Genomic DNA, 23,648 nt, shown 5'->3' with positions numbered 1-23,648 from the left:
TTCTTCAAGAATCCATTCATATCCCTTTACATTAGTTTTTTATGTCCTTGTGCCTTTGGGAATCTCATTCACTCTTGTGGATTCAACTGCTCCTATTATTCATAAGACTCCCAGATCTATATTTCTATTTTAGAATGTTTTTTGAGATTATGATTTGCATTTTCAACTGCTTCTCCAACATCTCTAGCTGCTATCACACCTCATTCCTTGAACCTTCAAACTCAGCATTGCCTAGATATGTACCACATGTGCATGTGCATGTCCACACTATCTATCTATAATTTAGTAGTGAATCCTAGAGATTTGCTTGAGGTTCAGAGCAAGGAGAAATGAGTTGTCTTTAGTGTCTGAGTAGGATTTGTACCCCTGTTCTCCATATACCAAGTCAACATACTTTCCTACTTACAGCATTTCCCAAATCAAACATCTCTCTCTCTAAACATATTCTCCTTATGTATGATTTAACTATTTCATTCTTTGGAAGCACTATTAACCACATCTGCAACCTTAGGTTATCTCTAGTGGCTGTTCCCACACCCACATCTCTCATATCCAAAAATTAAGTCAACTTCTATTAGTCCTATTAATTTCACCTTCAATAATTTTTTTTAACATAATTTTCCTCCTTTTTTAGTCTTATAGTTGCTATTCTGGTACAGATCTCCATGACTTCTAATCTGAACACCACTATACATTGTCTTTACTCTCTTTCCATCCATTGTCTCGTGCCTGGAATTCAAGACCATTCACAATCTGGCGCCATTTTACCTCTACACCCTGCTATCATTTTCTTCCATGAAACTTTGAAATTTGCTTCTTTGGTCATATTGTTCTCTCTGTCTTTCCTCCCTGTCTTTTCAACTGTTGCCCATTTATTACAACTATAATTGTTTAACAAATGTTCCATGGAGACGCATCTGATGTTCTAAGGCAGTACTGGGCTTTCCATTTTAACCTCAAATAACACTTTGTTTTTACTTCTCTGGTGCACTGATCAGGTAATATTATCTATTATAATTTTACATTTCATTTATTTCAGTTGGACTATAGGCTCCCTAAAAGGCAAGATACATGTCTTTTCAAAACTCTGTATTGCCCTCAGTATTAAACAAAAATGAATGAACTCTCAAGAGTTAGAGGACGCATCATGTTATCATTATTCTCATTATTTTAACCTCAAGAAACAGATTGTTGTGAAGTTCAAACAAGATGATACATGTAAAGTGCTTTGTAAGCTAGAAAGCCTTATATAAATGCCTACTATGTGCTGAGCACAGTGTTTAATAATGGATTCAAAAGTGAACCTAGTAAGAGATAGTAATGCCTGTTTTCTGATATTTAGTTCAGATAAATTCAGCAAGACTCATTACCAGGTGATCTATGGGGTGATATATTTTTCTGTGAGACAAAAACTCTGTTAAGTTATGGAAGGGTTGAATCTGGAAGTATTTGAGCATTTTGCAGGTAATATTTACAACTTGATTATAACTTTCATCATGTCTGGAAATCTTTCTCTACTTTCTTTGAAAATGTTAGCTAAAAATTTGAAATCTATGCAATTTTGAATTTGAACATGAAATATCAATGCAAACATTAGAAAAAAATTAAAGCTTTTAAAAAGGTAACATTAAAGAGATCCTACATATCAGTCAGCAGTCATACATATTTGATGATGACACCTGGGAGACCAAATGTAAAGAAGATGGTTCAAAACAATTTCCTAAAGACAAAATGAAAGGCATAGCTAACACAAGGTACCTTGGTTTGTATCATTCTCTGTGGAATATTGTTCATGGCATTGGAAAGCCAACCTTCAAGGCTTTTTGCAAAATTGCGAATGGCTTGGGTCAAGGCACCTAAATATTAAAGAATAAAAACAGAATGAAATGAAGCCAAATAACCAATATCCTTAAATTGAAAGTAGGGGTTGGGTTTTTAAGGGAAGCATATAAACATATAATTTGAAATACTATTGAGAATTTTCATATTCTACTTCAATAATTGTTTAATATATACCCAGAACTCTGCTCTGCCCCCATGACTTACTTCTTGGAGGTTATGTATTTAATTGTTTCACTCTCAGATTATCCTTATCCATCAGTATGAAGCCCAAGTATTCAAACATTTTTGAGTGCAACAACATATACCAGTTGTGAATATGATAATAGATTTTTCTACTTTGAACAAAGCATTTTACAGCAACTATTTTATGCTCAATAATTGAATATCCTCTTTACAGATTCAGTAGAAAGGATTCCTTTTCAGGTATAAATTGGACTACATGATATTGGAGGTCCCTTCCAACTCTCATACTATATGATTTTCCCCCAGCTCCTCATCCACTTTAACAGCATAATATCAGCAAAAAGCTTTTGACTTTTGCCTCTCAATAAACTAAAGATCGCAGGTGGAGAATTGAGGGTGTTTTATCATTTTCCTCTGACATATTCTGGCAAAAGAGGCACAAAGCTATTTTGATGTGGGTTGGGATAATTTAATAAATTCTTCACTTTATTTGGCATATGTATACATAGGACAAGTGTAATGAAAACTGCTGCCAATATTGATGAGAATTCTCAAAATTGTCCAGTATGAAAAATGATATACCGCATTTCTATAGTATGTAATAGCAACAGACACCTCTTGCTCTATGACTATACATTTTCTGCAGGCTGTGAAGTGATAGAGTATCTTGGGCCATAAGGGAGAAGGACTAGTGTATCTGGCAGTTGGGGCCAGCATTCATAGTCTGCTCCCCAGTTGCATGGACTCTTCTATTTCTTCAGCAAGCAATTAAAAAAAGAGGCCCAAATAATACTAAGCCTTTAGGGCACCACTTTTATTTTTAGGCTGAGACTATCAGTAGGTAAATAAAATGCTGCTACTGTTTTCCTGGTTTTGTGACTTTGCTTTATTTGTGCCCAGGGCTCTGTAAAGAAGAGAACAGCTTTAAATACCTAATAAGTAAGTATCCAATGGACCTCACAATCATGCAATTAATCTATGGATATCCCTGTGTGGTAGGTGGGTATTTTAATCTCTCTTTTGCAGATAAGACTCCAGAAAGTTAAATGATTTGCTCAAGGCTGAAAAGCAAATTAAAGGCAACCCTGGGATTAAATCCCTTGGTTTTCCAGGCTGGTGCTCAGACTAGTCTGACATACTTCCTCAACTGACAATGGTTTTTGTTTGAGTTAAGTTGAAAAGTATGTTAACTCGATGCAAACTAATCTCAAAACAAACAATTTATTCTTCTATAAAATAAAAAAGTTATCCATTTCTTTTTGTATTATCCAATGGGACAAATGATGGATGAACTTGAACAGTTTGGATTTTGATTGAGAAAAGTGGCTTCAAATGTAGAAGATTAAGTGAATCCTTAATCTGTAAAACTGCATTGGAAATTTCTTAAGAACTAATCTTTTTCTTGAAATTTCCAGAGCTTCCTGCTTTGTCAAAGCTGGGAAGCTAATGAAAAAAAAAAGTTCTTCCTGCTGTGTTATGCACTAGAATCATGGAGGATAGGTATGAATGAAAATGAAAAAGAGTAACAAAAAAAACAACCAGTTTTTGAAGCTCAAGAAAATTTGGGTTCAAGATACAGATTAAGATTCAATTTATATATCATTTTATCCAAATTAATTTGACATTCAGAAGGGTAAGAAATAATTATATTTATTTTTGTATCCTAGAAATAATGAAAATAATTTCAAATCCTTCCCCTGTTGCACAAGAATGAGGTCCAGGCCTGTTAATTATGCTCATTGATAATTGAGTGCTGAATTGTGTTGCTAATTGAGTTTGGAGGTATTCCTTATATTTAGCAATTTCACATTTTCAGAAAACTGAATTTTAGGATCTAGTATTTGCTAATCTTATTTCAAATTAATGTGATGGGCAAAGACTTTTTCATACCAAAAAAGGAACCCCATCTGGACCGAAAAAAAAATGTGTCTCTTCTGTTATGAAGGAAAAAGATGGATGGCAGAGTTATGTACTAGTAGTCGCCAGGAAAAGAAATTCTTTATTGTAAAGAGAACTTAGTTTGGTCTTTTTATAATAATTTATGTAAAATAAAAAAATTGTGCAGATTGATTTTGACAAATCTTAAAATTCTTGAATGGATTGTTTGAAATTCAAAATCCAATCCAAAGCTTACTTGTCTCAACCTGTTGAAGGTTAATATTAAAATGCATATATTCAAAAGATAGCTATCTAAAATGTATTTTGAGCTTTTATTTCTTTGAGCCTCATTGTAGCATGGAATGAAATCTTGAAATTTCTTTGGAATGGCTGCCTCTTAATGCATCTGTTGGTTACAAAACAACTCTGAAATTGTAGTTTTACAACAATTTCTGAAGCTTAGTTGTTCACTGAAACTCAAGGGAAGCTATCTGACAATGTGAGTTGGCTTTTTAAAAATACAATTTACAAAAAATGAAGTTTGAGCTGTCTATTATGGAAAGCAGTGGTCACTTATGAGGGTGCAAAAAGTTAACTTTAAAAGTTCTCTTTTATTTCCCTGAGCCAAACTTCTGTTGTGTTAAGACAAATATGAGTGATTTTGGCTTTCTGTATTTAGAATGCTGTGGGTTTTTTTTTTTTAAACCCTTACTGACATCTCACCATCTATCTCATGAGATAAATAGTGAGTAGGCAGTAAGATGTCATAGGCTAATGAGCTCCCCTATAAAACTTCTCTTAAACATCTCTAGAGAATACCACTCGGTGCACAGGGAGCAAGAGGAAGGCAAGGGAAATCAGGTACTGGAACATAAATCAGTACAAGATATGCACACTGAAATTTTCCATGACAACGTCACTTTTAATCAATCTTTAATCAGGAAAACTTTGTGTGGATGGAATGGGAAATTAAGTTAGAGGCTTTCTTTCCTCTAACATTTCGAACTTAATTAAATTCCTAATTCTTTTGGTAATATTTTAAAACTAGAACTTAATTGCTTAAAAAAAATGAAGGCTTTTGGGTATGTTTAGTAAACATATGGGACTTGAGATAAAGACAGTTAAACTATTTTTCTGACATTTAAACATAAGTCTATATGCATATCCACAGATTACCATATAAACGTATTGTGGATAGACATGCACTAAGGTGGTAGGAAGAATGAAAGAATTACCACCAGCAAAAAAAAAAAAGTGTTTATTTTTCATGACCTCCATTAATGTCTGCCACATTTAGAAATAGATAAGGTTAAAATGTATAAATGTGCTATGTTAATCTCCTGACCTTCTGTTCCACCAAATCCCTATTTATTTTCTTGAAAACATTAACAATAGCTGCCTATGAGCAAGTACACTTCAAATCTGTGCTTTCTAATTTCTAAAGCTAACATTCTTTTTACCTCCATTAATGTGCTTAAAGAGTAGAAGCTCTGCTCCATTTCATTAACAACTTAAGGTCAGTCGCATCTGCTCATAAAGATGTAGGTGTAAAATTGTTCTCAACTGCCTCTAACAACTCAAGTCCTTAGTAGCACTTATATTGACATCTGTAGAAAATAGCTTTGTTTGCTATGAGGTGGTTTGAGGCACTATCTCCTTTAAAAATAATCTAACTTATCTGTGTAATGCCTATTGTTTGGTTCATGGTGGGAACACAATGCTTGTGTAGTTACATAGATTTTTCTCTCAGAATACCGTTAACCATTACTGTTAATGGAAGCTACATTTGTAGTTCTTAACATGACGGACGTGACAGAGTAAATGCTTTTATAAAGGAATTCAACTTCACTGGAAACCGAGGTAAATTAGCTTGATATCAAAAGCAACCAGAAAAGAGACTGGCCTAGCAATTACAGATTTCAATAATTTTCACTTGAAGAAGGGAATTGTGCTTCGGAGGGAAATAATTCGATAATGGTTGACTGGCCAAGGAGTAATTTTGCAATTAGTTATTGGGGCTGTCACCCGTCTGCTTAGTTGGGTTACAAGAAAGAGGCATGATAGATTGGAAAATAGGTGAGTCAGGTTAAAAAAAGAGTACAGCTTTTACACGAGGTTGCTTTAAGGCACTACTCCATAATAGTGTAGGCTTTTCTGTTTTGCAAACCTGAATGAGATTCAGACATAGAATCACTGAGATTTTTATTTTTTAGTCGCTTCCCAAAACTTCCTGGGAGTTATGTAGGAGAACAAAAGAATCCTTACTTGTCTGCATTTAACTTACTAGGAATAGGTCTAAGGACGTCGGGAATGAGAATCTCCACCAAAGCCTGGTACATCCCATGGTCACAGTTACACATCCATTTCAGAATAGACTCATTTTTGCACAGAGTTATCAGCTTTGCTTTCGGAAGTCGGCTTTCTATTTCACTCAGATTGCTGGCGTGAATAAATGTCGCAAATGAATAGATGGCAAATGAGGATAAAAAAAAAGAATAATGGGCTTTTAAAATATTTTTATTGAATAAAATACTATAGAGCTTAGACTATACCATCATTGTACTGGTGCCACATAGCTGGGATAAAGTGCTCCCCCCAAAACCTTTCTACTTACTTTCAAATTTTCTAAAGGCGTGTTGACTGGTTACTTTTTTTTTTAAATAGGAAAAAGGGAAGATGTTTACGGCAGTCACCCAAATCAATAAAAATGGGAGCTACGTGGAGAGGCTAAACCTTTCAGAAGAGCAGTCTGTGGTATATTTCTATAATAGTCAAAATGTTAGCCTATCAAATGAAAGTTATCAGAAAAGGTTCACAACTGGTATACATATCTCTTACATTGTCAGATCTGTTCAGTTACTATAGTAAATTAGTAAAGGTTTTGGATTCTGACCTGGATTCAGTAATGGTAGTGCCATCAGCTGGAGTGGAGGGAGAATAACGCCAGAAAGTTTGCCACAATTTTTCTATCAGGCTAAACTGAAGATTCACAACAACATCCAATATTGCCTAGAAAACAAAAATCAAGGGCAGGTGACCTTCCTGATAGATTTACATTAACCAAAAGGCGTAGAGATTTACATCGGGTGCATAAATGAAGGAGAGTTTTTTCTTGTGTAACTTAGTATAATGTGAGATATATTTCTAGTCACTCTGAGCATTAGGTGTTTCAATGGGAAATTTCTTCAGAACCCGATAAAGGTATATAACAGAACAAAGGAAAGTTGAACTAGTAAAAAGACAAGACACTCACGAAGGAAAACGCACCATTTCTTTTTATAATGAAAAACCAGGCAATGTTTTGTGTTTTTTTTTTTTCCCGGGGGCGGGTGACTTGGTCTCCTTCCTCCCTGCTGCTTCATGTTTGTTTTCTGTTCTTTGTTTCTTCCACATCACCTCTTCAGCTTCATCCCTGCACAAGACTTTTTTCTTTTTTCTTTTTTCTCCAAGTTTTCCCTTCTTTGGCTACCTACCATACTTATCCTTTGCAAGTTCAGCAGGGTCGTTATGACCTTTACTCCACGTCACCTTGTCATAACTCACGTTGTTCCAGTACCACATTAGCCAGGAGAGCTCCCACGGTCCCTGCTGCTATCACTTTCTCATGGGTGGGAACATTCCGCATTCTCTGTCCGTATCTTCTGCGTACCCAGTTCTTTTCCATGTTTATCTCCCCAATTAGAATGTAAGCTCCTTGAGGGCAAGGACTGTCTTTGCTCTTATTGGTATACCTAGCAGAGAGCTCAGAGTCCGACATGCAGTAAACATTTTTTGATCAACTGTCAGGGAAACATACTTAGGTACACCTTGTGTGTCTGGCATCCAAAAGTCAGTCTCTACAGAAGCTTGGAACCAGCCTGGCTTCAGAGGGAGGCATTTTTCAGCCACAGAGAGTTATGAGGACTATTTACTAAAGGGAGGAGGAGTTACAGTCTATGTGGTTGGACAGAGTACAATTCTGATGAACTGATAGGTTCTCAAAGAATTGATGTAAGAATTACTCAAGATGGGGACCAACTAGGGGGGCTCAGTGGATAGACATTCAAATTCTGCCTCAGCCACTTCTTGGCTGTGTGACTTTGGGCAAGTTGCTTAGCCCCCACTGCCTAGCCCTTACTGTTCTACCTTGGAACCAAAACTTAGTATTGATTCTAAGACAGAAGGCAAGGGTTTAATAATATATATATCGAATGTGAAAATCACAAAGAGAGCATTAGGTGACTATGGTCAGGCTGCTTGCCCACAAGATTCAGAATACTTTTGATTCTACCTCTACTATTTCCTTCTAGGATGGACAGTCAGGCTGTGGGGTCACTATCTGAAACGTATGCAGCAAAGGCTGAACATGGCGACCTCATTATTCTCCTGTAGAAGAGAATAGTGCTGTAGTGGAGTAGAGGGTCAGGCTTGGAGTCAGAAAGACTCCTCTTCCCGAGTTCAAATCTGGCCTCAGACACTTACTAGTTGTGTGACCTTGGACAAGTGACTTAACACGGTTTACCTCAGTTTCCTCATTTTAAAATAATTTCAAGCAGAACAAGACTGTAAAATCAAACAACAAAAAGGGTAGAGGACCTCAGGACAGCTGTGACACTTCAGCACAATTAGCTGCCCAAATTCAACATGGGAGGAACTGCTACACTCCAATACAACTCTGCAAACAAGTATTGCCTATTGTGTACAAGACACAGGGAAAACAAGAGACATGACACGGACTCTAAGACCTTTCATCAAGGCACTCCTCACAGGAAGCATTCTCCTTGCTTTTCAGAATCAATAGAAAACCTCCTGTTTGGCTTTCATGGCCCATTACAATGTGGCCATTTTCTCCCTTTCCATTCTGACACCCTCTGTGCCCTGCCACACTCTAAAGGATCTAGTGATGCCGGCCTTTTTTCCCTGTCACTTCTAGAGGACACTCATGTCTCGACCTTGTGCCTTTTCACTGGATGTTCTTATTTAGAACGTTCTCTGGATTCACCTCCCCCTCTTGGCTTCCCCGGCTCCCTTCCAGTCTCAGTTCCAATCCTTATTGTGCAAAGGCCTTTCCCTGGCTTCTCTATGAGGCTGCCTCACACCCTGTCTGTATCTTGCATATGTGAAGTGGTTCACCTGTTTGCTTCCACTTTTGGAATGTGAGCTTCTTGAGGGCAGGGACAGGGTTTTTGTATTTAATTCAGTGTCTGGCTCACAGAAAGTGCAAATGCTTGTTAACTCAACCTGACAGTAGAGTAGGGAGAGGAATAAACACAAATAACTCTGATAGGCATATACAGAGACATATATACAAGTGATGTAATAAGGGAAAGTGAGGCAAAAAACAAAAAGATAATAAATCCAGGAAAAGGGCTTTTAGAAATCTGGGGAGGGATAAAGAGCTGCTGGGAGGGGAGCTTCCAAACCTGTGCCTTAGCAAAACGTATCAATGGAACTATAGCAGGGATGTTGGGAGTGATCTCTGTGTTCCCCACTGACTTGGCCAAGACCCAGCTGCAGAACCAGCAGGGAAAGATGGTCTACAAAGGAGTGATCGACTGCCTAGTGAAGACTGTCCACACAGATGGCCTTTTTGGCCTGTACCAAGGGGTTGCAATGAATCTAACCTTAGTCATGCCTGAGAAAGCTCTCAAGCTGACAACCAATGACTTCTTTTGAGCACTGCTCTTCAAGATAAGAATAATCTGCTGCAGGGCATGCTGGCTGGGTGGGGAGCTGGGATATTCCAGGCAGTGATTACCTCTCCCTTGGAAATACTAGAGATTCAGCTGGAGCAGAAGAGCACTTTAATTGATCCAATTTTCATTCTCAAATCTCTGGACTCCACCTCCACCTTCTCTAAGCACACTACTGCTGCTTCTACTGCTTGGGAACTCTTTCCTACTCAGGCCTGGAGAGGCTTCTTCAAGGAACTTGGTACCACCCTGTTGAGGGATATTCCTTTATCAATGATCTGTTTTCTTTTATTTGCCAACCTCAAGGCTCTAGGGGTCAATGAAGCTACTGGGGATGTCCCCTTTAGTCATTCATTTGTATGTGGTTGCCTATCAGACTCTCTGGCTGCTAGTGCAGTGATACTCTTGGATGTTTTGAACACTCAAATTCAAACTTTCCAGAGAGGTTTTAGGGATGAACTCTATAATGGGATCCTAGACTGTTCTAGGAAAATCTGGACTAATGAGGGACCCACTGCCTTTATGAAAGGAGCTGGTTGCTGGGCCCTAGTCCTAGCACCTCTTTTTAGCATTACCCAAGTTGTCTTTGCTATGGGTATTGGGGAAAAGATTGTAACATTTATTTAACCTTATCTAAATAAATCTAAGTAAGATAAAGATTCATTTATTTGCTGCCTCTTAATTGGTCCCACTGACTAGGTTAAGACAGAAGAAGAAAAGTGGCCCAACTGAATTATTTAGTTCCTTCAATAGTTGAAGTGATTTCAACCTGGGAATAAATTGGCCCAATATTTAAAAAGTTTTATGTGGGCACTATCTTGATCTATTGTTGTAGGACTCATAGGACACCTAACAATAATCCACTTAATTTAATGGTCACTAAAATTAAGAAATTGAACTGATGATATTGATTTATAGTTATGAAACTAGGAATTAATTTCAGACATTGGGGAAATAAAAATAAAAAATTGAATAGAGAATAATAGGAATATATGCAACTAATTATACCAACTCCAGATCATGGCCAGTTAAAAGGATCATTCTCTGGGAAAAATCAGTTCAACTATAATTCATGAAAATCTTTCTTAAAGCAGAGTAATTGAGATCCAGCATCAATACTTAATTTTTAATGTTACAGGTAAAAGATTACTTAAGATCTCATTTTATGAAAAGCTTGAAAGAAAATCAAACAAAGCTAGAGTGAATACTGGTTGTCACTTAAAAAAAGGCAATAAATGGTGGTAATCACTGTAACTCATGTGAACAAGAGAAACATTAGGACAAGCACTGAAAAAAAAAGGGTGAAGAAATAGGAGAAGAGGCTTGGTGAAACAGGTGGCACAAGAGTTGGCCTTCAAGGAAGGAAAGGTCCTTAATAGATTGTGATTGAGGAGAGGGTAAGACCATTCCATGCATGCGAAATAGTAGGAAACAAAACATGAAAAAAAGGGAGAAGGCAGGCCAAGAACAGGGGCTACAGAATAGTCCAATTTGGCTTGGGAACTGAACATCTGATTGAGAATAGTATACAAAAAACTATGGAGGATCAGGAGCCATATAAAATGTCAGGATCAGATCATATTTTATTCCATAATAATAAATAATATTATCAAACTATATAAAACTTAGTTAAGTAAAATGGGGACACATTAAGGGTTTCTGGAGAAACATGATAACAATGGTATATTAGGAAGATGTCTTAATCAGTGATATGATGAAGAGATTAAAAAATGGAGAGGAAAGGGTGGATGTAAAGAAATATTTAAAAAGTACAATTGATAGGATCTGACAACTGACTGGATGTGATAAGTAAAAGAGAGAGGGGAGTAAAAAGTGACTGAAGTTTTGGGTCTGGGTGAATGGGAAGATGGTAGTGTTATTGACAGAAATAGAAAAGTTCAGAAGAAAGACAGATTTTAGAGGACAGAAGATGAGTTCAGCTTCAGAAAAGTTGAATTTGAGACACCAGGTGGACAGCCTAGCAGGACCCAGTCAGTCTCTTAGAGGTTGCATGGCAAAGATATAGATAGGAGAGGCTTCTGAAAAGAGGCAGAGCTATGAGATATCAAGGGAAATACCAAGGGAAAAAAGTAGACAAGAAAAGAGAAACTGCATCAGAATTTTAGAAGCCCATGTTTAAGAAGGAAAAGGACAATGAACCAGTAAAATAGCCTGGTATAAGAAGATTAAAGGGAAAATTTCATCATGATGCCCAAAGAGGAAAAGTCAGCTTTGGAGGAGGATTCAGTGGTGTCAAATGCTGCAGAAAGGGTAGAGAAGTTGAGAATTTTAAAAAGACCAATGAATCTGTCCATTAAGTGAACTTGGAGAGAGAAGTTTCAGCAGAGTGGTGGCAATAGATGACTGTAGGTGGTTGAGGACTTTATAAGTAAGTGTAGAAGAAATGGAAACACCAAGTATAGACTAATCTTTCTAGAATTGTATAGTAGTAACAGGGATCAGAGATATGAGGATAAGGCAAGGGAGTGACAGGACCAATGGGAAAGAAAAAAGGAAGCCTAAGCATATTAATAGGCAGTGGGGAAGCCATGGGTAGAGAGGGTATGATTCAGAGAAAACAATCCCCTGGGGAGGGGAATAAAGAAAAATAGATCAATAGCACAAGGGAAAGAGTAATTGACAAGAAGTAGCATTATCTAATATGGAAATATATTTAGAGTGATAACTCATGTGGAATTGCTTGTCAACTCTGGGAGGTGGGAGGGAAGAGAGGAGAGAGTATGAATCATGCAACTTTGGAAAACCTATGTGTAAATTTGTTATTGGAATAAAATGAAGATAAATTTTTAAAAAAGAAGTAGCATTACCTTTTCCTTTGTGAGATTTTTTTTTGAGGAGAAAAGGAGAAGTTTCAAGCTTCTCATTAAAGTAGGAAGTAAAGGTATTTTCAAAGGCTAGTGGGGTGGAGTTAGAAGACAGAGGACAGTTGGGAGAGTTTAGAATAGCTGTGGTGGAAAGCCTGAGAGGAAGGAGAGGTTCAATAGTATGCATTTTTAGTGGTCTTAGTATGATTTCATTACTTTATTAACAAGGAAGAATGACAAACAGAATAATAAGGATCTGAAGGATTTCAAAGTAGAGGATATTGTCTTACTTAGCTAGAGTCAAGATAGCAAAGGGAGAGAAGTGAAGGTAAACAAGTCATGGTACATTAAGGGAAAAAAAGATCAATGGACTACACAGCAAAGGGTCAGTTCAGAACAATTTCAACAGTGGGAGGAATGAAAGAACAAGAGATTATGATTAAAGAGGGAAATCTGGAGATTTGGAGTCTTGAAGGTCAAATACAGGTTGGACTGGATTTCCCTGAGGTCCTTTCTAACATTCCATGGTTTATCTATCCCTCTGTATCTTTGAAAAGATGTATGTATGTATGTATGTATGTATGTATGTATGTGTGTATGTATGTATGTATACCAACAGTTTATAAATCAAATCATATTTCAAATAATCTAGGGACCTTGACATTTAAAGGAATCATGTGATAAATATTTTTGAAGGGCATTTTTGTGTGTTCTGGAAGCAAAGAAATGTCCATTAATTGGGGAATAGATGAATAAGTTGTGTGCATGAATATAATTTAAAAAATCAGGATGTAAGAAAGAAGAAATGCAGGGAAACAGGGGGAAATATATGAATTGAAACAAAGTGAAGTCAGCAGAACCATAAAAACAGTATGCCCAAAGATTGATATAAATGAAAAGAACAACAATAACAAAAACAATCCAAACTGCATGCTGTGAAATTAAATTGACCAGGTTTGGCCCCAAAGAAGAGAGATGAGAAGTAGTAGATCATAGAAATAAAACACTGAAAGTCATGTCAGATTTTTTTCAATGTGTTGGTTAGTTCTGCTTAACAATCCCTGTCCCCTGCTTTATTATAAGGGATGCTTCTCTTGGAGGAGATAGGAGGAAAGATAAAATGGAGATGTAAAAAGGAAATAAAGAGATATAAAAACAAAGAAAATATCAATTAAATTTATATAAAAACTTGTTGCAGAACAAATCTTTCATTTTACCTTTTTGTTTAAGTTCTGCATATTAGAAGCAGAAAAACTCTATGAAGAATTGGCTGCATTATTTTTTTTCCCACTGTGGGGAAATGTGGTTTAAGGGAAAGGGACTTGTATTTGGACTTAGAGGGTTATGATTCAAAATTCAGATCTGTTACTTCCTTGACCATGAGTAAGCCACTTCAAATCTTTAGGCCTAAGTTTTTTCATCTGTAAAATGAATTAGAAGATCTCTTCTGTCTTTCCAGTTCTAATGTCCATGATTATGCTACATAGAGGAATATATGTTAATATTGTTCTTTTATGATATATATATATATGCATATGTATGTATAGATTCCTATGTAGAGGTGACAAAAATGTCACAATACTATGAAAAACATAAGGGTCAATAAGGAGATGAATATTCACTGACTTATATTTAAGATGATGTCACTTCACTGTAGGAAATGATTACGATAACCTGTTAGGATCATAAGAAGATCTGTCATGTGTTATCCTATTAACATGAAAACTTGCTCTGGTTAATAACTTGGCGCTTCTGAGAAGCATTCAGGTTTACTCAAACATTTTTCACTTCTGGAGAGGAAACAAACAAACATTGAAGCTATGAACTCGGCAATCTCACTGCGTATTGCATTGCCAGCAGTTGAGCGTATGATGTCCATAACAGCCAAGGGATTATGTTCTACTAACAGCAAGACCACAAACAAGTTTGAAATAAAGATAGCTATAGTTCAAATATTACCTTCTTTCAAAGAAACACTTGAGAAAATTTTATAGCTAAGGAAAATGCCCCATTCAGAAATTGGTAGGTATTCATTTAGAAACAAGTGTATTGAACTTATCCAGGAGTTGAGCATGCCCAAGACAGATAATTGCCACAATTGACCCTTAAACAGGAAGCTTCCAAATGATCTTGTGGAAAGAATCCTGTAACATTTAGAAGCTGAGGATTAAAAATTTAATCATACAATCTTGGAGTTGAAAGTCATCTAGTTCAATCTACTCCTGAGCATGCTCTCCTCCAACATAATGGAAAAATGGCTATCCAGCCTTGTCCCTTCTGGGACAGCCTAGCCCATCTTGACTTAATTCTGTCTCTAGAAAGTTTTTTTTTTTCTCACATATATCAAGGGATAGGGGACTTGTCAAGCCCTGCGGTGCCTCTGCCCTTAGTTTTTTCTTGTTAACTAGAAGGAAAAGACTAAGGGCAAGGGTTCCCTTTTGCAGGATACCTGTCTTCCTCCTCAACTAGTTTCCACATCTTAAGAATACAGTACATTTGTGGAGAAGTAGATCTATGATTTCATTGTCACAGTGAACTACTTCTGCACAGATCAGTGCCTGCTTTGAGGATATGGTATAATTTGTAGGACAGAGCCCTGACCTTTGAGTTAGCTGGCTTAAAATCTTCACTCTGGTCTTGAGCACCTGCCTGAATTCAAGCTTCTAGTACTCAGTATTGCTACAAGACGGGGTATGTAGTGGTAGTGGTAGGAAGACATAGATATAGAATCAGGGGATCTATTTTTTAAATACAAGTTCTGCCACTGGGTATCTCTGTGATCTTGGGCAAACCCACTGAATTTTGTTGGGCCTCATTTTCCTCAACTATAAAATGAGTAGGTTGGACTAGAAAGGTCCTTTACAGATCATATCAATCCACTACAAAAAATTTCTCCTTAATAGACAGAAAACAATTAAAGCCATTAGATCAGGATGTCCCTGAATGTGTCGAATTCTCTATCATTGGAGGGTTTATTTGAATTGGATGGGGTTAAAGTGCCACTTATGATAAAAAAAAAACAACCCCCAAACATTGGTCTATTCTGTAACGAGCTGGCCTTAAGGGAGCAAAGCAGCTTTTGATTTTTAGAAACTGATTAAGTTTAAATCCTTATAAGTTCTGAAAGACAAACTGCCAGGGATGTTTTAGAGAAGATTCCTATTCATGTAAAGGTTGGAACATATAATTCTTGAGATCCCTTTGGTCATTGACATTTTATCATTCCCTTCAAGCCTTAACTCTTAGGATCCTAGACTAAACCTTAAGGCAATCTTATACACACATACATAGAGCATATTAATACATAAATATGTATGTGTATATACGTGTTTACACATACATATATTTGCATGTGTATAATATATACATATACATGTCACATATATGAATAACAAAAGGAGAAAGTTGAGGAGAATAGAATATTCAATGATCCCTGAAGGGAATAAATGCAGCACTTCATTTTCTGAGGAATGTGGACAGTGCAAGCTCTCCAAATGATTGTAAGTTATTCTCATTATACCTCTATAGTTATACCATATATAGTATACCATTAACCTCTATAGTTAAGCAGGAAAAATCAAATAAATCAAATAAAAGTCTCTTTTTTTCCATAATCTGCAATTCAACTTTTCAATCTTATCTCCTACTATATCCCCTTAATGAACCTTATATTACCACCAAACTGGACTGCTCTTCATTCTCATTCTTACACTGACTTTTTTCAGATTGGTGCCTCAGACCACACTGCCTCCTTACCTGCCTAAGAGATGTTCTTCCTGTCTGAACTGTATTTCTTCAAGTTTGCCACCTTTTTTTGTGAACTCTTCCAACTCTCCCTTACCTCCCTTCTTCCTGGTCAAAGTAATTTTCTAGCTTCAGATTCCTTTTTTTTTAATCTACATACAAATATCTGTTACTGGTAGGCTTGCAATTTAATATTTTTCATGTTAGAATTGTTAAAGAAACATAGTATGCTTTATAAACACTGGCAAACTACACATTGACTTTCCAGTAAAGAATCTGAAATTCATAATGATTTGTCAAACTTGTTTTACTTGTTATTAAAAACTTAAATAATTGAAAAAAATTAAAATACTACCAAACTAAACTTGAAGTAATAGGCTAAGGAAAAATACTTTTCAAAAGTTATATTTATATCAAAACTACCTTTGCTAAAAACAGTAAAATCTATACACAATTTTACTACAATTGTACAAGGGTTGCAATATCAGATCAAATGCAACAAATACCATGATATAATTTTACATTTATTAACTACAGTTCAAAGCACAAATTTACACATTCTAAATACACTAAACCTATCTAAATGATGTCACACTGGTCTTCCATTGACATTTGATATATCTGTGTGAAAGACATTAACTTTACAAGACTTTCTAACAGGAATCCTTACTTAAAAAACTGTGTTTTTGTACGTAAAACAGTTTAGAGTGGGGAACCCAAGTTTCCATCTCCACTAAGTTATTCATTTTGTTGCATATTTTATTTTAAATGCTTAGGATCACTTGGACAATTGATAAATTCAAATCTGGACACATTATCTAATTCTTATCTCCCTCCAAAGAAGTGTAGTTGTAAGCCAGTTTTGCCTGGTTCCAATTAGCTATTATTTCTAATTTCTTTCAAGTTTTGGAGATTGAATCATTAAGATTGTTCAATTTTTCCACACTGGAATGTTGACCAGACAAGGTTAACTTACAGCTTCAGGTTAAAAAGGAAGTGTTAATGCCTGCTTTAAGCTTCAATGGAAAAGCTGCTGTCATCTTGGCTCAGCTGAATACAAGAAGGCACAAAGAAGTTCTTTATTGTGTATGAAAAAATTCTAGCATCTTGCATCTCAAAACAATCAATGAAATACACTTTACTTGGATGTTTCACTTGTCTTATGGAATCATCTCCTGCAACACTACTATTTGCATGCATGTGTACTCAATTAAATTGTTATGTTCCTGGAGGACAAGGTCTGTTTATTTTTTTTTAAACCTTCTAGCAGTTCCTTGCACATTGGAAGCCCCATATAAGTACATTTCTGATGAAAAGACTCTGCTCTACAAAACATGAAGATCAGCTTCTGTCCTGTGAAAGTGATATATCATTTGCTTTTAGCTAGCAGTTTTGGTATGACTTAATTTGTTTGTAAAGTCTTACCTCACAGTGCTCTCGATAAAGACTCTGCAGTGATTTGATATCCTCAAAGGTAGTACCATCTGGTAGAGAAGATATTTCAACTTCTCCAAACTCTGGAAGTGCTCTAGATGCATCTGTTACCATGACGACAGGATAGGAAAGGGGGGGGGGACCCATTGTGAATAGTGCCAATTGCAGTTTAATGAGAAAAAATTTAAGAATACAAAGGCTTTGTTTTTGAAAAGTCAGGAGGACAAAGAGGCAAGACTTTCCATATTTTTGTCAATATTTTATAACCAGAAATTAGTAGCAGGAATAGTAGACAAGATAAACTGTGACCAGACCTCCAACTATAACAAGACTGTTTTAGTTTAAGAAAGACACGATGCTGTGGATGAATCTTTTAACCTTAGAGTTTCAGAAGAACTTTTAGAAATAGCATAGTGTTTCCCACATTAGCAGCTAGTCCCTACATAGTTACTTAGTGTGTAGGAATTAAATAGTCTGACATAAATCCAGATCTTTAAAAAAATAATATCTGGTGAAGAATGAGGGGAAAAGCTGCTGTTGTTTGATGTATAACTTTGGCAGAAGGATCTTTAGAGAGGAATTAGTCTCTGTAATGAACCATGATACTTGAAAAACCTGCTGCTATTTTGTAGGTTTCATGATCTTCTAACAATTGACATTCATTATGTATTAACATACCTAAAAACTGTTGATGATGCTGACTTTGGGCAATTACAGTTTGCTCAACAGATGTGCCAGTCTGTTGACCACTTCCTGTGAAACCATCTGCAACCCCATCCACTTTCTGCATAGGCTTGTACCTTAAAATATAGAAGGGAAAAACAATGGCAACAAACAAATTATTCCTTGAGTCTAAATGCACCACACAAAATGAGAAAGGCACATGCCTTGATTCTGCCTTCTTTCACTATTCATTATGTTAAAAGGGATTTATCTAAGATGAGATAGACTTTAGAATGTTGGTGTATAAAGATGTTTTCAATTCTTCACTCTGAGAAACTAACCAAAGTCAGGAAATCCAAGAACAAAGAACTAAAATGAAAAGGGTTCCTAGGTCTTTCTTTAGATTAATAAAGCCTCACTGTGCTTGCTTATTGTGTCATAGAGGGGACCCTGGGTTTTTCCTGGGTATTTCCTAGGTGCAAAAAACTGGAAAGCTTTCAAGTATGGGTTTATAGACTGGTCATATGTTTTTACCTTCGGGTGGCAAGGAAGTTTAGCATTCCAGACTAATGACACTAGTGCCTATTGAAACAGGGTCTAATGTGTAGTAATCACTTAATGAACACTTGTTGAATTGAAGTACCACTTATGGTAAAGATGTTGGTCTATTATGTAAAGATCCAGTCTGAAGAGGGCAAAGGAACTTTGATCCTTAGGAACTGAGGAGGTGGAGGGCCCTTATCAATTTTTCCCCCAGAAGATTTGATTAATTCTGCCCTTAGTTCAATTCAGAAGGTTTCCCATCTTCATCAATTCACGCTATGCTTAATTTGGTTTTAGCTTCATTATTTTCAGCTATGAATTTTTACTTTGCTAATAAAATAGGCTGAACTTGTTTAACCAATTTAAATTAATATAGTTTGGAATTCATGGAGTTTAAACAAAAGAGGTGAAAGGAATTTGCATTATTTAGCCTAGAAAAGAGAAAGCTGAAACAACTTCCTACAGATTTCAATTACATGAAGCTTTATTATGAGATTATGGGGGTAATTATAAAATGGAGACCAGCTGTTTTCTTTTTACATTTTTTAATTCTCTGAAGCATTTAGCAAGTATACTATGGGTGCAAAATGACCACACATTTCAAAACTGGTATGGAATTTTAGGTTAGATAAGATCTTGATACAATTTCTTGTTAGACTGTAAATGTTTATGTAGGGTAAGAAAGCTCTCCATTTTAGTGGCTTGAGGTTGATGGAGTTAGCAGTAAGACACATGAATAATTTTTTTTTTAAACCCTTGCCTTCTATCCTAAAAGTGGTACTTAAGTATTGGTCTCAAGGCAGGAGTAAGGGCTAGGTAATTAGGGTGAAGTGACTTTTCCAGGGTCACACAGTATCTAAGGTCACATTTGAATCCAAGATACCTCCTGTCTCCAGGCTTGGCTCTCTCTCCACTGAGCCACCCAGCTGCCCCACATGAATACATTCTTAAAAAAGGTGGTAAAATACTTTCCCTTGGAGTTACCCTAATACTAGGTCTATTATAGAAGCTCACGTGTCTATGCATGATCTATTGCTTGCAAAGCGACCTTGGGGGATGTAGAGGCTCCTCATCTTACTGAAGGGCAGCTTTGTGGTGGGCCCTTTGATGGGAGTTCTGGTTCTGCTCTAAGCATGGCCACCCTTCCCCCCACAAAGGGGAGAATACACTTTCATTATCTCCTGCACAAGGTTGTTTATAGCAAAGGGCTTCCTAAACTGTAAAGCATTACATACATGTGGACTATCATCGAGATGACTTATGACCTCATAGAGGTAACGACTTGCCCAGGATTACCTAGCATAGGAAGGAATGGGGCTGAGCCTTGAACCCACATGGCTTGATTACAAAGTTAGTGCTTTTTCAATTAATGGCAATTTTATCTCTGAAAACAGCAAAATCAGGAAGCATGCCAATGAGGAGACAAACATTTGTATTTTAATAAGACTTCTTCATAGGTATAAGATAACAAAAGATAGGACATGAAGGGTTTCTTCAAACCTAATCTTGTAGAAAAAGGAAAAAAATCAACTATAGAAGGGGTAAAGTTTATTTTTATGGAGTTTTGGACATGGATTTTGAATAGTTTTCCATTAAACAATCTCTTTTCTAAATGTTGAAGAAAAAATTTTGAATGAATTTGGAAGGCAAATTATTTCATTGATGTTAAAAACTGATACAGAAAATCAAATAAAAATGTATTGTGTCCAGGTAGTGTGAATATATTCTTTTAAAGGATACTATGTAGATTGCATCTTTGTAAATGGAATCATGTTTTCCCACTGACTTACACTATAAACTGGGGATATTTTATTTTCATTCTGACTGATTTTCTACTGGCAATGGCTCTTGCCAGTGAAACATAGCTTTAAATTTCTCTGCCACCTACTACTCTGTCAAGTAATTCATCATCTGTAAATACACACTTGACTGGAAACACTAGGGGAGCTCACTATTTAAAGAAAGTCTTCACAATTTTTTTTTCTGGTAAGACTTCCATAAATTATGTTTGAAACATTCAGAGGTCTTGGTTAGCATTTTTAAAAAATGGGCCATACCTGGGCCATATCTGAAAATCTGTGGTGCCAAAAAAAAAGGAAAAAAAAGACCTATACTGTTGCTAATGAAGAAATAGCTCTTGGTTTTAAAATTAGTAAGAAGCAAATGATAATTTTAACAGCTTGCAACTCCATGGGTAACCACCAGCTAAAGTTGTTAATGATTAAGAAATCAAAGAAATTCTAATGCTTTAATAACTTAGTGGATGCATGAAACCTGTCACTGAAATTTAAAACTTGGAAGGTTATTAGGAATCTTTTCAATCAGAGCTCATCATAGTTGTTACATGGCATTTGGACAGTTGTAACTCTCATTTGGAAGCACCATTGAAAACAGACAATATGGCTATGCATAGATACTAAAACATCATAAAGGAAGGCAGAAAGTTGTATTTACTTACCACCAGAATTACCAAATTAGCTTCTCTACACTAAACAAGGTTAAGGGGGGGTGGGGAAGACATGCCATGCTTTTTAAAGTAGTTCATCAAATAGCATATAGAAAAAGTAAAACTATCACTCAACAGGCAAACAGACATCACAATCCTAGTCTGTTTCAGCCACTGAACAAGTCACTTAATCTTTTCCTGGCCTCAGTTTCTCCTTTTCAAAATGAGATTGGAGCCAGCTCTAAATCTATGATTTTATGAACCATACAAAATAATTACATGACTTATTACAACATATTTAAAAAGCTGTGCTTGCTTACAAAGTGGTGTGATCTTAACTTTTCTTGTGTACTTTATAAAGCTTTTTGAAGGCTGCCTCAATAAAATTGATAAGCAGTTTGGATATGACTGTGGTGATAAAACCATAATCAATAATTGAATAACTTAGAAGAAAATGGGGAATTAGATGACTTTTAATATCCTGAAAAACAAATGATACACTAAGAATAGAACCTGAAGTATGGTGGAAAGAACTTGAAGGTGCAGAATCTGAGTCTGAATTATGACTCTCCTATTTTCTATCTGTGTAAACAGGGGTTAAAATAAATTCTTTGTATTATCAGTGGTATCAGTATTATCTCTTCTACTGAAGAGTGGTACTTGTTAAAGTGAATGGGGAAATGACCTTAGAGATTGGAAGACATGGGTTCAAATTTCTCCTCTGACATGAAAAGGCTGTGCAATCCTAGGTGATTCACTTGTGCTCTTGGCAACCCTCTAAAACCATAAGCAGCAAGGATAGAAAACATGTGTGTGTGTGTGTGTGTGTGTGTGTGTGTGTGTGTGTGTGTAGCACTTTAAGTTTTGCAAAGCATTTTATGTATATTATCTCATTTTATTCTCACAGTCTCCCTAGAAGGTAGATTTGATTATCACCCCAATTTTGTATATGAGGAAACCGAGAAAAATATAGTTTAAGTGGCTTGACTAGGGTCCCAATAGCTGGTAAGTTTATAAGATCGGATTGGAACTCAGATCTTGGTTCCAAATCTATATGATGCAGGGAAAGTTCCAAATTACATTAGTAGAGGAAATTTCTGATATTAATGAAATCACAGGTCTAGTAATCTTTCTCCCTATCCCTTTTTTACTCATGGATGTGGGTAATTGTATTAAAATGCAGTCGGTTAACTATTTATTATTCAATCTTGCTATAAATTGCTCTTGCACCTATCCTGAAATCTGCTTCTTGAATATCACCCCTAACCTCCCTTTCCTTCCCAATTATTCCTGCTGAATACAGTCCAGGAGAATTGGGCTCCTAGTTGAGGCAGAAACTTGCCTCTCCTCTTCTGTCTTGACATCCTAGGAAACAAATGAGTACTTAAGGTTTTTTTTTCCCTATGTATAAACCAAACTGTGCCCCCTTCTCAGGTAAGAAAACCAAAAATATGGTTTTTATTATGGTATTTAATAAGAATTGTTTTAAATACTCATCATGATAGGATGACATCTAAAGTTGATCTTAATGCTGAAATTTTCAAATTTAAAAAAGGTACTAAGTTGAGATATTTACATGAGTTTCTTTAAATTTAAAATGAGCTACATTTTTGTGAAAAGGTTTAATAAATAATGGCAAATCCTGTGCTATAGGAAGCATATGCATCTGTAGAGATTATAGGACTACAATAGGGAATCACTGGTATACCAAGAAACAATGCTACAGGTTGGATCATAGTTATTTTTAGTTCTGACTTCAATGGAAAATGTAATCATTACATCAGGGACTATGCTGCAGAGGCAGAGTGAATACTGAGGCTTTCAGGATAACCCTTCTTTACCTGCATACTAAAGTTAGCCGCTCAGGTGCCCTATCACCTGATTTATCCACCCCCAGAGGTTAACACAACTCAGTTTAGCCCTTGGAATAACAGCTTGGAATGTTCCTAAGAAGACTCGCTGCTGTCCAGGGACGTTCCTTCTGGGGAGGCCCTCAGGAAGGTGGGGACAGTTCTGAGACCACATATTCCTCTATGGCACCTGCTCTTGAAACACTCAATTCTCCTAAGTTTGGGTATGGCCCAGAACCTTATCTCTTTTGGTCTAATCTCACTATCCCATTGAGGCTGGAAGAGCTGGATTGACCTCTGTAGGCACTATGGGATGGAACAAACACACACACACACACACACACACACACACACACACACACACACACACACACACACACACACACACACACACTGGTCTGAATGCATTCTGCTCCTTCAGGTCATATTCCCTATTCCACTACAAGACACTACTACCTTTGGAGAAGTATTTACCAGGATGATAGTTCTAGAGTTAGAACAAACCCATTCAGCAGCTTTCTAGATCAATTCCTTGATTTTCAAAGGTGAGGAAACTAAATCTCAGGGA

The 23,648-nt window shown here is 36.4% G+C and overlaps 1 protein-coding gene across 13 annotated transcripts in view; it reads right to left on the bottom strand.

Annotated features, from left to right (window-relative positions):
• Positions 1 to 23,648, bottom strand: part of RFX3 (regulatory factor X3) — a 349,544-nt gene that overhangs the window by 30,323 nt on the left and 295,573 nt on the right. For all 13 annotated transcript variants that reach the window (XM_007499524.2, XM_056805460.1, XM_056805461.1 and 10 more), the window contains 5 exons: positions 18,257 to 18,378; positions 17,570 to 17,682; positions 6,797 to 6,912; positions 6,188 to 6,342; positions 1,759 to 1,856 (listed from right to left, as the gene is read on the bottom strand). In XM_007499524.2, coding sequence (XP_007499586.1) covers positions 1,759 to 1,856; positions 6,188 to 6,342; positions 6,797 to 6,912; positions 17,570 to 17,682; positions 18,257 to 18,378 — 604 coding nt within the window. The remainder of the gene's footprint in view (positions 1 to 1,758; positions 1,857 to 6,187; positions 6,343 to 6,796; positions 6,913 to 17,569; positions 17,683 to 18,256; positions 18,379 to 23,648) is intronic.

Source organism: Monodelphis domestica, chromosome 7 (assembly GCF_027887165.1).
Source record: "Monodelphis domestica isolate mMonDom1 chromosome 7, mMonDom1.pri, whole genome shotgun sequence".
In the NCBI taxonomy this organism is placed as follows: domain Eukaryota; kingdom Metazoa; phylum Chordata; class Mammalia; order Didelphimorphia; family Didelphidae; genus Monodelphis; species Monodelphis domestica.
Note: the sequence above shows the minus strand (reverse complement) of the source record. Positions and strands in the feature narration are given on the sequence as shown.